The sequence below is a fragment of the Aspergillus versicolor genome (assembly GCF_001890125.1).
Source record: "Aspergillus versicolor CBS 583.65 unplaced genomic scaffold ASPVEscaffold_2, whole genome shotgun sequence".
Lineage (NCBI taxonomy): Eukaryota > Fungi > Ascomycota > Eurotiomycetes > Eurotiales > Aspergillaceae > Aspergillus > Aspergillus versicolor.
Window position 1 is genome coordinate 2,257,038 of NW_024467525.1, and position 12,931 is coordinate 2,269,968.

Consider the following 12,931-nt stretch of genomic DNA (forward strand, 5'->3'; position numbering starts at 1 on the left):
GAAATCAATCTACCTGGCTCAACTGAACGGTCGTCTTCGATTTATAGATTTATAGGTTTGCCGGTGTAGTATACATAGGTATACCTCAGTATCAGCCATAACGAGCTCAATGTCTAGGAATCCATGATCTCCTTTGCCTAGGTTACGATGACATGTAAGTTAGTAGAAGGTGTCCCAGCACTACGTATATGCCGCGCGGGTTTTAGTTTGCGCATATTGAACAGTTTGTATCTCGGAAACTCTCCAAAGATGGTATAGTAGCAGTAACAAAGACGCCAATGGAGTACTCAGTATATACAGAAATCTAAGTATTACAAAGATCATCAACAGTTTTCAACGCCGGCAATAATAAGCGCTAGAATATAGCATTGCCCTGGAATATAGCACACCGGGGTTGTCAATTAACCAGGCCATTTCCGCTCCCCGGCCAAGACCAGATATAAGCCGGTCTATTCATTCCCTTCCCCATCTTTATTCCGAATCGTTTGCATCAACTCGTACAGCTGCCCAAGTTGCTGGTCTAGTCGAGTAAGAATCTCATTAGTCGTCAACATTCCCATTGAATGGCAAAGCGCAGGTAGGAAAATGGAAGAAAACGCACCACTCATCTTATCCAATTTGCCCTTATCCAGCTTCTCGCCGATCCACGAATCCCCCTCTAGCTTTTGCGCATACAATTGCCACTCCGTGAGGAACCCGATCTGCGCAGCGGGTGAATCCTCGTTAGCCTCACTTGCAAGCTACTCACATCCCTCCATCGCGAACCACAAACCAATTCAACCGACGGGGGTGAGGAAACGTACAATATGCAGCGGGTTTTCCGTCCTCCGGTGAGCGCGAAACTCGCTCTTCAGGTATGAGTCTCCTAGAATGCGCATTTCGGGATCGAGCTTCTTGCGGTGCACGCGGAGGATTCGGCGGTAGAGCGGGATGGGTGGGAGGAGGGCGAGGGCTTCGGTAAGGCTTGAGACGGAGCCGATGTTGGACGGCGTCGCATAAAGAAGGCGGATGAAGGCGCGCATCTTCGTTATATTCTGCTTTAAAGATTATTTAGGATTGGGGATTAACTCGGGGTTGGAGATGGCGGCCGATGGAGCCGCGGCAGATCAACTGCAGCTTCAGCGGAGAAATTTGTCTCCGCATTGAATTATTCTTCAACTCCAAAAAGAACAATATCATTCAAACTAATCCATCCGACTAGCTCTCTCTCAAGAAATAAAAAGGAATAGAAAGGGGAAAGAAACAATGCTCCCCACCCCTGATACATCCCACGTCTCGTTCGACACAATCTACGAACCCTCCGAAGACTCTTACCTCTTCCTCGACACCCTCTCCTCCACCTCCGAATCCGCCTGGCTGAAATCCCGCTTCAGCTCTTCGCCGTCACCGTCCCCCTCGCCTACCCTCCTCGAAGTCGGCTCCGGCTCCGGCGTCGTCATCGCCTTCCTAACCGCCCACTCCTCACTAATCCTCGGCCGGCGTGATGTCCTCGCCCTTGCAACAGACGTAAATCGGAACGCCTGCATCGCAACACAAAAAACAATTACCAAAGCCGTAGATGAACGGCAATCACAAGACGAGGACCAGAATGCCGATACGCTGAGTGACAACACAGGGCCAAAAATAAAATCGGTATGCCTTTCGGCTGTAACCGGGGATCTATGCGCAGCTATCCGGCCGGGAAGTGTGGATATTTTACTTTTTAACCCACCCTATGTACCGACGGAGGAATTACCGGCTTTACCGTCTACTTCGACTGATCCAGCTGCAAAAGAGTATTCGAGGAGCGCAAAGTTCGAACAGGACTCGTATTACCTCTCTCTGACATATGCGGGGGGACGAGACGGGATGGAGACGACGGAGAGGCTGCTAGAGTCAATTCCTGGAGTTTTGGATCCGGATCGTGGTGTTGCGTATGTGCTCCTTTGTGCGCAGAACAGGCCGGAAGAGGTGAAGGGGAGGATTAGGGAGTGGGGAGATGGATGGAGGGCCGAATCAGTAGGCAACAGTGGGATGCAAGCTGGGTGGGAAAAGTTGGTGATTGTGAGGATTTGGAGAGAAACTTAGCTCAGAATATCTGAGCTAGACAGGTATACCTTACATAGAGTATGATGACGACGTTACGATAGATGCTAGATGGAAGGGTTGATAGATTTCTTTTCATTATTTGTGGTATTCGACCCTCTTGCGGGGCTGGAAGATGGTGGTATTTGATCTTTATCATTCCTTGCGCCTTTTGTGGAAAGGGTAATCGGTGCTTCTCCCAGTTGTGAAGGTTGGGCGCATTGGTCTGGCTATCCTCTTTCGACTCGCCCTCGTCTTGGGACACATACTGTCCTCCGACCAAGTACGAACGGTAGATTCTTTCCCCGCCTCCCTTTTCTCAGCCTCAGTAAATTAGACATAACAGACAACCCCGGTTGTTTTTCAATCTCATCCTTTCCAGCCATGGCCACTCGAAATTCCGCAACCCGTCACCCTTGCAAGTACCGGGGGACACGGGAAAAAGTGCAACACTCAACCAAGCAAAACAAATGTCGAACAGTAAAACAAACTCCGCATCCAGAGATCCCAAATACGAAATACACCCATGCCATAGACTAGCAAGCGAGCGAGTAGCTAGCTTAGAATCCCCGACCCCGGCCTCGGCCTCGCCCCCTTCCACGTCCCCGTGGGCCACCGCGACCAGCACCACGACCACCGCGATCGGCCTCCTTGCGCGCCTTGTTCTTCGGCTTGGGCGTATCGTCGATGAGCAGTGTGTCTAGCGGCAGACTATCAGGTAGAATGTAGTAGCGGATCGTCGAGCCTCGGATGTTGATCGTGTCGAGGGAGATGGGGTCACGGCCTTTAGGCGTCATCTTGACAGTTCGGAGAGAGGTGTTCATTTGGGGGCTGACGGAAGTGATGGTTCCGTGGAGAATTGTGCCTAGAGAACGATGGTGTGAGTGGTTGATTTGTGTGGTCAAGTTCGAGGTTTCAGGTGCAAGTGATAATGATAGGAGATAGCAAAGGGACGAAGCAAAACGTACCATTCTTCAACTCGACAGTCACCGTCTCATTGGCGCATTTCATCAAGAATCTAGGTTCGATGTGTTAATGCTGCTATTCTTGGGCAATGGGGGAGCTTCGACGCAAAGCTCGTGACGGGATTTTAACTCACCGAACAAGCTTCATGGTGGTGGCGGTATGCGACTTCGCTGGCGAAATGAGAGATCCAAATAATACACTAGAAAAAGAAATCTGTGCGGGGAGCCTGTTAAACCGGCCGTCAACGGTGCTTGCTGGGTGATTGGCTTTGGGGTCGATTTCATGTCGTTCATTTTATCTTGATCGCGGCTCATCAGAAATGCTGACTGACCTAGCGGTCACGTGATCACAGTGCTACACAGGTGCAGCTACATTGAAAGTTTTACAACAGCCCATGGATTGTTTATCTAGATAGAGATAATGCTGTAGCTGTGTCAATAAATAACTATTTCAGTTAATGTTCCTGGCAAATCGCTTCGTGGTATCTTGCGCCCAACAAGAAGACAAGTCAGATATCACCAACGCCCACGTCTCGCTTATACAGAAAGAAACCTAAGTCATAGAACACCATGTCTGGCTTTGAAAATAGCAATCTTATCATCGTAAAAGAGTATTTCCCGCAAGCGGAAAGACAACCGGGGTCGACCGTTGTCGTAGTCTGAAGCATCATCGTCGCCTAGTGAATGACGATCGTCTTCCGACAAATCGGATTGTGAATCAACCGTCATCCCTTCGTCGTCATCATCGGAATCTTCATCATTCGTATCTGAACCAGCCCAGTTCTCAGCGCCAGGGACAAACCCCTCACTGTGAACATCATCTGCCTCGGAATCGTATTCATTGCCTTTACCTTCGAGAATCTCATAGCATTTATTCTGCATGCCCACATAGCTGATGTTAATCTCCGGCCGTAGCGTCACGATGTCGAGAACCTGCATGGCGAGCTCTTTCAGGTCGAGATGAACAGGACGGATAATGTGAGGAATATGGAGAGCTCGAAGTTGAGGAACAGAAGGTAGTCTTTGCAGGAAATAGTGCTAGTTACGTTGGTCAGCAGATATCCAAAACAAGTCGATAGCAATGTCTTACCCAGTCTTTAGAGTCAATTGTCATAGAGAGTTCTTTCAGCTTAGGCATGCGCCCACTTGTCATGAAGGTAAGGACCTCTCGTGTGAACATCCATTTTCTCCAGCGGCTAGTTCCTATTTCAATCCCTGCGGTAGATCGTTCGGTGCTATCCACCAACAACTTCCTCAAACTCATCCGATGGTTTCGGATCACATTCCGGTATATCCCTTCAATGTGGACAGCGGAGTCATGCATGGGGGCCCCATGAAGGAAAACAGTCTCGAGCGTGTCAGGTCGAAGAGTATCCTTGATGAAGAGCAAAAGATATGGCGAGACTGCATCGGTATGAATATGCTTTATTTTCAAAGGGTAATCAGGCGAACCCTTCTCTTGAATTGTCCCTCCGTTTCTGCCATTTTTTACGCACGGTGTAGAAGAGGGGGGAAATCGGCGACGAAGGCCTCTCCAGAGTTTTTCATGACCTTCGCAGCGAAGGATGGTGAGCGTGGTAAGTCGGGTCCAATCAATCGTATCTAGTAAAACAGGTGCCGAGATAGGCACACGCTCCAATTCGAGGATTTCCAATTTTAAGAATTGACGATCAGAGTCAGGTATAGAGGGGTATATTGCTCTTGACGACCTCCTTGAGCCCTCTCTTGGAGCTTTGACCACAGTCGATTGGATTGGATGCGTTGGCTGAGTGTTAGATGGTGGAATATTTCCAGCGTCAACAATATCTTGTGCTTCTACTAAATGATGTACTGGTGTTACATCAAGAGTGTGCAAAGAGAGCCCTTCGATCAGAGTGTTAACGGAAGCCGGCGTTTCAATTTGGGTGGAACTATCTCCAGATGCAATCTCTTCTTCAGCTTTAACCGTATCTTTCTGTTTCAAAGAAGACTGGCGGCTATGGCGTCCAGGCCAGCCGAGTATTGCCCCAAGCACTCCGCCAGCTCTCGGCCAGCCCGATATGGGATTTGCGGATGTGGCTTGTTGTTCTGTTTGAGAGCCCCCCTGTGGTTTCAGCCATTCGGCCTTATAAACCTTTGACGAAAGGCCAATACGGAGCTCTCTCAGTCTATCGCGCGAGCGTTTAACGAGTACCGACATTTCCTCAAGGTATGACGACTCATCTATGTCGAGAACACTGAGCTTTTTGAGAGCAGGGAGAATAGAGAGCGATGGGTATTCTACATGCCCATATTTCCGAAAGAGTGATGAGCTTGCAGGGGGCGGTATCAGGATATTTTGGGTCTCAGGGAGAGTTAATGAAGATGTGGTAGGGACGCCTGATAAAGAGCGGACCGTATTTTCAGAATTATCGTGCCAACGTATCCAAACGTTCTCCAGACGGCACTCATGTCCTGGCCGGTCTGCTAGTGATGATAGAGCGATCCATACGTCTCTCACGACGCCGGTTGGCATGTCCCAAATGAAAGTCTCCAGGTTTATCATCCGAGCGACAGCTAAGGCAACGAGCGTCCCAAGCATTTTGCCTGTCTCTTTGGTGACTGAGTATTCCTGGACCCAATCTGGTGGCCCATTACCCACGGAAAACTTGCGTGTGTATTGTGCAAAATAGTTTCCACGACGGAATCGGCCGCTATCCTGTTGAGAATGTTGCGCAGGAAAACTGCTCCCGCATTTGGAGCACGGATGCAGCACAGGCTTAGCAGGTACTTCACGGAATATGTCCTCTCCCATAACCAAGGTTGCCAATCCGTAGGAAAGGGCATCCACTCCTCCGGGATGGTCAGACTGCGGGAAAGCATCTGGCCAAACTATATCGAATCGGGAATACATCTGAGGGATCGCGAGTGCGTGGAGTGCGGAACAGGTAAGGGCTAAGGAGGTCAAATCATTCGTATGTGTGACCTAGGAGACCCCAAGTGTTATCATGGATGTAGGAACTCAAATCGGCAGCCTAAAGATACACATACCTCTTTTATGATTTCTTGAAGAAGGTCCACTGGAAGATCCAAGAAGTTTCGACTCCTTGGTGTCTCGGCATCTTTAGCTGATTCGGAATGACCGTTGTTTGAGGATATCTCCGTAGCCTTATCGGCCTTATCGACGTCACCTTTAAGCTGCGGATCTGTAACATTTAGAGTGTGGTCATGTTGAGTACGGAGCTTGGGCGCAGCAACTTCTTCATCGGGGGATTGAAGCGTCTCTATCTGGTGATCGTGAGGCCCTGATGTTGTGCTCGCGGAAGAATCAAAGCCGTCTTCTTCATCACATATCTGCTCCAGGTCAGATATGGCGCCGGCATCTGCGTAGGCGCAACTAAGATCGGCCATGGTGGCGGGATGATACTGCGTCAAGTCGAGAGAGCGGGATCATAGGAGGAGGAAAGGGCAAGGCGATAAACAGACTGTCGCCCGGAAGAAACGGGAACCCGCTCCCTTGACGTCTGCGGATGAGTTAGAAACTGGCGGATGAAAGTGGAACGGACGAGGCTGGATCCAAAACAGACCAGATGATGAGCAGCAGAGTGGATAGGGCGTGGCGGGAAATGCTGGCAAATAAGCCGTCTAGAACAAAGCTACCAATCACGGATTGTAAGACCAAGGCGGGCAAACGCTCCCATTCGGACCCCTGACAGGAGCTGATGCCCTGCTCTGAATCTCACCTGGTGAAGAACAGGCAGAAAAGAGTGAAGTAGTCGCTACGATCTCATGGCCCCGAACGAGCAAAAGCATCAAGCTGGAGCTCCTTGGTGACGGTTACTGGTGCAGGGACTCCTTCAATCTCGGCGGGGCTTTTGACTGAATTCTGGGGCTAACCGTAGTGGGGCGCTTAGGCTACGTATTTTCGGAGTGCACGTGCCATCGTCCCAGCTCTCCAGAATCCATGTAGTGTGTAGTCGAGTCTGTACCCATCAGAAAAAGGCTACATAAGAAATAAATAACGGTTCTCATGTGTACACAACATAATAGAAGCTCAAATTATACAAAAAGCGCATAAATTAGATAACAAAAAAAAATCTATAAAGAGATACCTCAGTCCCCACTCTACTCGGAATGAATTACTTCACGAATACGTCCAACGAAACCTTCAAGACCAGAGGGCGAGCTGGAGCCCTCTGCGGAAGCTAAAGCAGCCGACGCACCCGGCATAAGAAGCACCCTGGACCCAACCTCCACCCACTCAGCCGAAGTAACGAAAGAAAAGGTGATATCGATATTGCCTTCTACTGCATTGTCCGAGGTATTGATCATCTTATTCACTTCCGGCTTGCTCGGCGAATCCGCGTCGAAACTGAAAAACTCCGGCTCGGTGGGAGACGGTGGTGATGATATGATTTCATCACCGGCCAGGGCCATGCACGTCAATTTCACTGTCGTCCGAACATTTGCAATATAGGCGATCGCATTGCCACCCAATAACACTGGTGGTGAGAGGGAAGACGAGAATTCGCTAGCGGCGAAACTCGCGACAAATCCAGTAAGGGTCGGCAAAGGGCGAGAAACGGAAGACATAGACTGGTTAGCTAAGATGACACCCTTTCGAATCTTGCCAAGGCGCGGAGGTTGCTCGTCTGCGGTCGTCCACAGGGGTTCGATTCCAATCGTGCCGACTTGGTCCTCTGTCAATTTCTGGACAGGCAACCGTAGGCTTCGAGCACTAACAACCCGAACACGCTGCCAATGCACTTGCGTTGTCGACAAGGTCTTTGGCGGGTATGAGCTCGGGGGGAAGGAGCTTGAGAAATCACCAGATGGGGGTCGGCTGCGGTATGAGCCGTATTGTCTAGGCCTCTGGGAACCCGGACTATTCTCAGATTCTAGAGGGGCACTAGATATGAGAGGCCCAATTACGAGCTCATCGCCAACAGAAATAGAGCCATAGCGGATCAAACCACAGAGAACCACGCCATGATTTTGTTGGCGCTGTTCTGAGTAGACTTTTGACGGAGGGATCGCAAATACCTCATCAACGTCGAAAACAGTCGTTGGATGTATTGGATATGACAATGAATTTGGCATGGTGAGAGTTCGAAGGGGTGGTCTCGACGGGATTGGCAGATTTCGAAGCAATGCATGTAGCTTGTCCACTCCCGAGCCATCGACAGAACTAGTAAGTACGATGGGCACTGTTTCCATCCAATCATGGGTTGCAGATATCAGCTTTTTCACTTCTGCTGCGTCTGGCGACTTTATATGCTGGAGGTTTACAGCTTTCTGAGACGAATTGGATGGGACAGGGAGCATCGCCGGCTTCTTGCCCGAGACCTTCAATGCCGACAGCACCTTCGCGAGAATATTTCTCAAGCCAGCCCGTGACGCAAGATCCATCTTAGTGATAACGACAGCAAGCGGTATTTCTAGTTTCGTGCAAAGTTCCAGGTACGACAAGGCCAGGTTCAAGTCCATCGGTTGCTCTGACGTATCAGAGCCAGATCTGACAGATGCCTCTTCCTCGCAAGTGGCAGCAATGCAAAGAAACACATAGTGGGGAGCCCAGCTGACTAGTCCTCGTAAAGTAGACTTCAGGTACCTCACGGAGCCGGGAAGGTCGGAAACGAAAGCCAATCGGCCGCCTTCTGAAGCTGCATGGATGTCGTCCCATGCTGTAACATTCCCTGAAGCGTAGTTGACCACATCAACATCCTCAGAGGACGAAGTATTCGGGGCGTAGCCGATAAGTTCATGAGCGACAGAGCTAGTAACCCCAGATGAAATCTCGTGCCTGTGCTTTAATAGGCCCAGTCTGCTCGTCCCTCTTCCATTGTCCAACACTGACGACGTTAGCGTGCCCAGAAGTGAAGATTTGCCGACAGTATTTGGGCCCGCTATAGATACTCGGATTTGATCAGTGTTCGACGTATATCCATCGGGTCCCGGGCTCTTTGTGGCATCCGACATCGTCATATTCTCTAGCGATTCGGACTTGAGCAATTCTACGCGATAATATTCCCAGTCTGGGCTCACCAGTGCCTCCGCAACCCAAAGATCCTCGGAGTGCACCTTACTCAGATTCGCTTCCTGAGTACCCGGATCCTCCATCCATTCACAGTTACCGACGATCACTCTGCGGAGGACTTCTATTTTGCAACCCAAACTAGAAGCCATGGCCTGTAGGTTCGACAAGCTCTCCTCCAGTTCATCGTGAATGAGCCCTACGAACGTTCCGTCGTCGGCGACCCCAATCTCATACAGCGCACCCTGGCTCTCTTCAAGACCAGGTAACAGCCGTGATGGTTTCGGAGTCGCCCCCAATCTAGGCGTTGCTTCAGGGAGAACAGGAAGCACAAGATTAGCCGTTGTAGAAGAGTGGAACGGCGATGACTGCTGCAAACGCCATAGCAGCTGGGTTGTCAATTGCTGTAAGCGTTGCTGGCGGCTGTCCGTTGAGCGAGACTGTGGCTGTCTCAAGTTCGGCTCCTCACTTGGGGTTGTGGAGGACGCTGCGGGTGCGGGACCAGACGTGGACAAGCTTGCACGGAAATTATATGACCCACCCACGAGATGACCCGTAGACATTGCAGTATAGGGCCTCCTGGGACGCAAGAGGAGATGCAGTTTGTACTCGGTGGGACCCTCTTGCGGTTCGGGTTCAAGTTTCGAAATCCCATAGTCAGAAAGAAAATCATGCCCCGCACTCTCCAAGTTTGTGCTGGAGCGGGTGCGAGTGGTCGTGCTTCTGTTGCCAGCCAAGGCAGCCTGTGGAGTAGAAGACCCGGACGTTGACCAGGGTGAAGATACCCTGGGGGGATCCGGGTCGTAAGTAAATACCGACGCCATGGTATATTAACGACCGTTAGAGCGGGAGGAATGGGAGGTATCGGGGGAGAACCAATAATCAAGTAAAAAGGTACAAAGCGGCAACCAAATCAGGCAAATATTCGGGTCTCTCCAGGTATACGCAATTGTATTTTATTTGTATATCGGTGGTGTTTTAGTCCTTTGCGTAAGCTTTGTATTTCATATAAAAGAGTCATCTTGAGGTGTAACAAGTACTGACGGGTTGACAATCGACGTGACAAAGGGTGTGGGAGAACAACTTGTTCAAGAGAGAATAATACTGCTTTAAAACATTCACAAAGACAGATGCAATAAGGCAATTACAAGAGAAATGACATTTTGAAGAATGAGTCACAAGTTGTTGCAGTTGATGCATGTCTTGAACTGTTTAGGGACACGGAGGCTGAGAGAAGATCAGGTGATGTGGATGGTCAGGTATGACGTAAGCATCCACTCCCCCACGTGTGGAGCAAGTAAGGGTCCCTTGCGCGATTCAACGGCTGTTTATTTTGAACCCTCGTAAGCACGTTAAAAGAAGGGCCTGGTACGGACCTTCTTTCATAGATCCTAGCCGGATGGAGACCTCCAGAATTTACAGCTTTCACTCTGCGAAGTATGTGTGCCTCGCCTAGTTGAAAAACGTATTGAAGTGAAAAGCAGCATACGATATATATATACTAGACCACACATTCATCCCGGATTCTTATTATTGAACCACAATTCGAGATCGAATCCCCGGGAAATGTCTGATATATAGCGGGTGATTAACTTTGAGATTTCTGTAGTCTAGGTTTACTTTTAAAAGTAAAAATATTTCGTCCGATGGATGCGGAGGCATGACCGTATTTGTTGCGCACCTTTGCTAGCAGGTCAATCTAGGAGGTGTGATTTGGCATGTATAGAGAGAACAGTGACAGAAACTAGATGTGAATTATTTGGATCACTGGGTATATGCAGGGGATAGTCATGCAAAATTAGTATTTAGTCAAAAACTAGGCATGCAACTAAGTCTGCGTGGGGCCTATCCCAAGGCCTCTTGGTAAATTCTATTTCAACCCTGTTCCCCAGTAACACCGATGTTCTGACAGCCAATTATGCGCCTTGTAATCCTTTCCGAGATGAATATAACGAATGCCGTCATGAAAAGATCGAATGAGCATCGGCGCTTGTCCCAAACAGAGCCGCCCCGTGGAAACCTAGGTGGCACTCTTCGCAAAAACTAGGTACTTTGGAAGTAAAAGCGTTCTAATTGCGACAGACACTTGTACTTGGTGTTCAAACCACAGGTGGATTGTATGAGCGCCGAGGCCCTTTGCCAGATTTATCTTCCTACCAGCTTTGGCCGCTAGGTTGAGGATTCCCTCCCCACTCCTTTGCATTTATCTTGGGAAACATGGATATTTCTCGCCGTCGTGCGCGTGAAGACGGCGCCACAGTTGGGACATTCGGCCTTGGCTACGACACCGGATTTCTCCCTTTGGTGGCGCAGAAGATTGCTAAACGTCGAGAATTCGCGGCCATTACAGCCGTGGTCGAAGCATTGCGGTTTTGGTCGATAGCTCACTACCCGTGGATTCTGTATATCTGTAGATACTGGGGTAGATTCAGGCGATGAGTAAACCGTGCCGGATGACATTAGTGGTTGTGGTTGAGGACTGGCAGCTATGGACCCGGCGTTTGAGCTAGCCGTTCACACCATGTTAGTGCGCAACATATAATGAAACAGGGCCGTTGAAGTACTTACGGTACTGAAGAACCATGAGGGAGATAATAGTCGTGCTGATTAACAAGATATGAAGGCGGGCTAGCAATCCGTTTGTCAATGGCGTGTTTTCAATGACTTATAGACAGCTATGAACTCACGAGGGCGTAAATACGTGCTCTTGCATTGCTGGAGAGCTGATAGGCAATGTACTGGGTGGCACTGTGCTGGCAGTAGGGAAAGAATATGGTAAGGATGCACTGTTCCTTCAGTTCGTTAGCCACTTTTAAGCCAGTCTGATCAAACAGATAGAAACCTATTTACCCTCTAGGTTGTCGAGTTTGCGGTGCACCTGGGTGCTGTGGATAAAAATACTGCGAAGAAGGAGGACCACCTTGGTAGTTTGGTGGCGCTGACTGGTGATGTTGAGGGTATCCAACACCTGCGCCTGCAGCGTACCCAGGATGTGGAGGGAGGCCGTTGGACTGTGTGAAGCCCTGTTGATCCATGGGCATTGTTGATGGGTGGTGAGGTTGTGGTGATCGTTGTTGCCAGCCGTAGCCTGTCGCAGGTTAGATTGAGATGCGTGATGGAGATCTTGAATTGAAGCGTACCGTGACTGTTGTGATTGCTATGACCGTTATGGCCGTTATGATTGTTGTTTGCCATAATTGAAGAAAGTGTCGGGTACGATTTCTTGATTATGGGGCTGATTTGGAATTCGTTTCTGTTTCTCAGTGTCGGAACTGCTGCTGATGAGCTTGGGACACTGTCTAGCTGTGTGGGGGCTATTCTTTGGCCCGACAGACAACACAGAGAGATTGGCTGCAGCTCGTAAGCCGTGGGGTCAGGCTTGGGTCAGGCTTGGGTCAGGCTTAAATAAAGAGACGGCGAGCAGCTGGATTGATTTGAGCTGCCAACGACTAATTTCGACCCGAATGTGTCAGTGGTCGTGGTACTTGAGGCAGTGCTAATAGTCCCTTGAAGCCTTTGGAAGGCCCGGACAAAGACACAGAAAACAACACCGCCTTGTTCTGAGCTGCCAGAGATCTCAGTGGAGTAATACTAGGCAGTAGTTTGTGGAAACCGCTTTGCTGTGAAAGCTAGAGCCGGTCAGCTTCCATATGTGGCCATGTGTGCACTGGGGATATCCTTATTATCCTGGAGGGGCATGTGAACTGATAGACGATATGTGTGAGGCTCCCGCCGGCAGACGGATCAATGATCAAACAGCAGATCTCTCGGCCACACGGGAGAGAAGAGACATTGATCCCATCAATTCATCGGGCACAGGCTAAAGGTCTAACGCAGACAGATCGGGGAGAAACAATGGATTGGAACGGGGAGGCTGTGATGAGATGGGGAGTGGGAGAGGAGGCTTGGA

The 12,931-nt window shown here is 49.7% G+C and overlaps 6 protein-coding genes across 6 annotated transcripts; 1 reads left to right on the forward strand and 5 right to left on the reverse strand.

Moving 5' to 3' along the window:
- Window positions 1-79: 79 nt before the first annotated feature.
- On the reverse strand, window positions 80-1,085 carry ASPVEDRAFT_38130 (succinate dehydrogenase assembly factor 3; the record flags this gene model as incomplete). The annotated part of the gene is made up of 3 exons (XM_040811635.1): window positions 804-1,085; window positions 602-701; window positions 80-520 (listed from the first exon to the last, which is right to left on the reverse strand). Coding segments are annotated over exons 1-3 (386 nt in total), but the record flags the coding sequence as incomplete, so codon positions are not given.
- Window positions 1,086-1,245: 160 nt separating this feature from the next.
- Window positions 1,246-2,067, forward strand: ASPVEDRAFT_125420 (S-adenosylmethionine-dependent methyltransferase; the record flags this gene model as incomplete). The annotated part of the gene is made up of 1 exon (XM_040806272.1): window positions 1,246-2,067. One exon carries the CDS (start codon window positions 1,246-1,248, stop codon window positions 2,065-2,067), a length of 822 nt encoding a protein of 273 aa, XP_040664393.1.
- A 557-nt stretch (window positions 2,068-2,624) lies between these two features.
- ASPVEDRAFT_80270 (mRNA splicing protein SMD1) lies at window positions 2,625-3,177 on the reverse strand (the record flags this gene model as incomplete). Its single annotated transcript, XM_040816837.1, has 3 exons — window positions 2,625-2,929; window positions 3,033-3,082; window positions 3,164-3,177. The coding sequence occupies 3 exons, from the start codon at window positions 3,175-3,177 to the stop codon at window positions 2,625-2,627; spliced, it is 369 nt and encodes a 122-aa protein (XP_040664394.1).
- Window positions 3,178-3,587: 410 nt separating this feature from the next.
- On the reverse strand, window positions 3,588-6,398 carry ASPVEDRAFT_123808 (uncharacterized protein; the record flags this gene model as incomplete). The annotated part of the gene is made up of 3 exons (XM_040806122.1): window positions 3,588-4,067; window positions 4,120-5,973; window positions 6,039-6,398. 3 exons carry the CDS (start codon window positions 6,396-6,398, stop codon window positions 3,588-3,590), a joined length of 2,694 nt encoding a protein of 897 aa, XP_040664395.1.
- Window positions 6,399-7,112: 714 nt separating this feature from the next.
- Window positions 7,113-9,845, reverse strand: ASPVEDRAFT_122989 (uncharacterized protein; the record flags this gene model as incomplete). The annotated part of the gene is made up of 1 exon (XM_040806038.1): window positions 7,113-9,845. The coding sequence occupies one exon, from the start codon at window positions 9,843-9,845 to the stop codon at window positions 7,113-7,115; it is 2,733 nt and encodes a 910-aa protein (XP_040664396.1).
- A 988-nt stretch (window positions 9,846-10,833) lies between these two features.
- Window positions 10,834-12,343, reverse strand: ASPVEDRAFT_477575 (uncharacterized protein). The gene is made up of 5 exons (XM_040813857.1): window positions 12,162-12,343; window positions 11,872-12,109; window positions 11,709-11,813; window positions 11,590-11,649; window positions 10,834-11,527 (listed from the first exon to the last, which is right to left on the reverse strand). The coding sequence occupies exons 1-5, from the start codon at window positions 12,214-12,216 to the stop codon at window positions 11,191-11,193; spliced, it is 795 nt and encodes a 264-aa protein (XP_040664397.1). The 5' UTR covers window positions 12,217-12,343; the 3' UTR covers window positions 10,834-11,190.
- Between the last annotated feature and the right edge of the window lie 588 nt (window positions 12,344-12,931).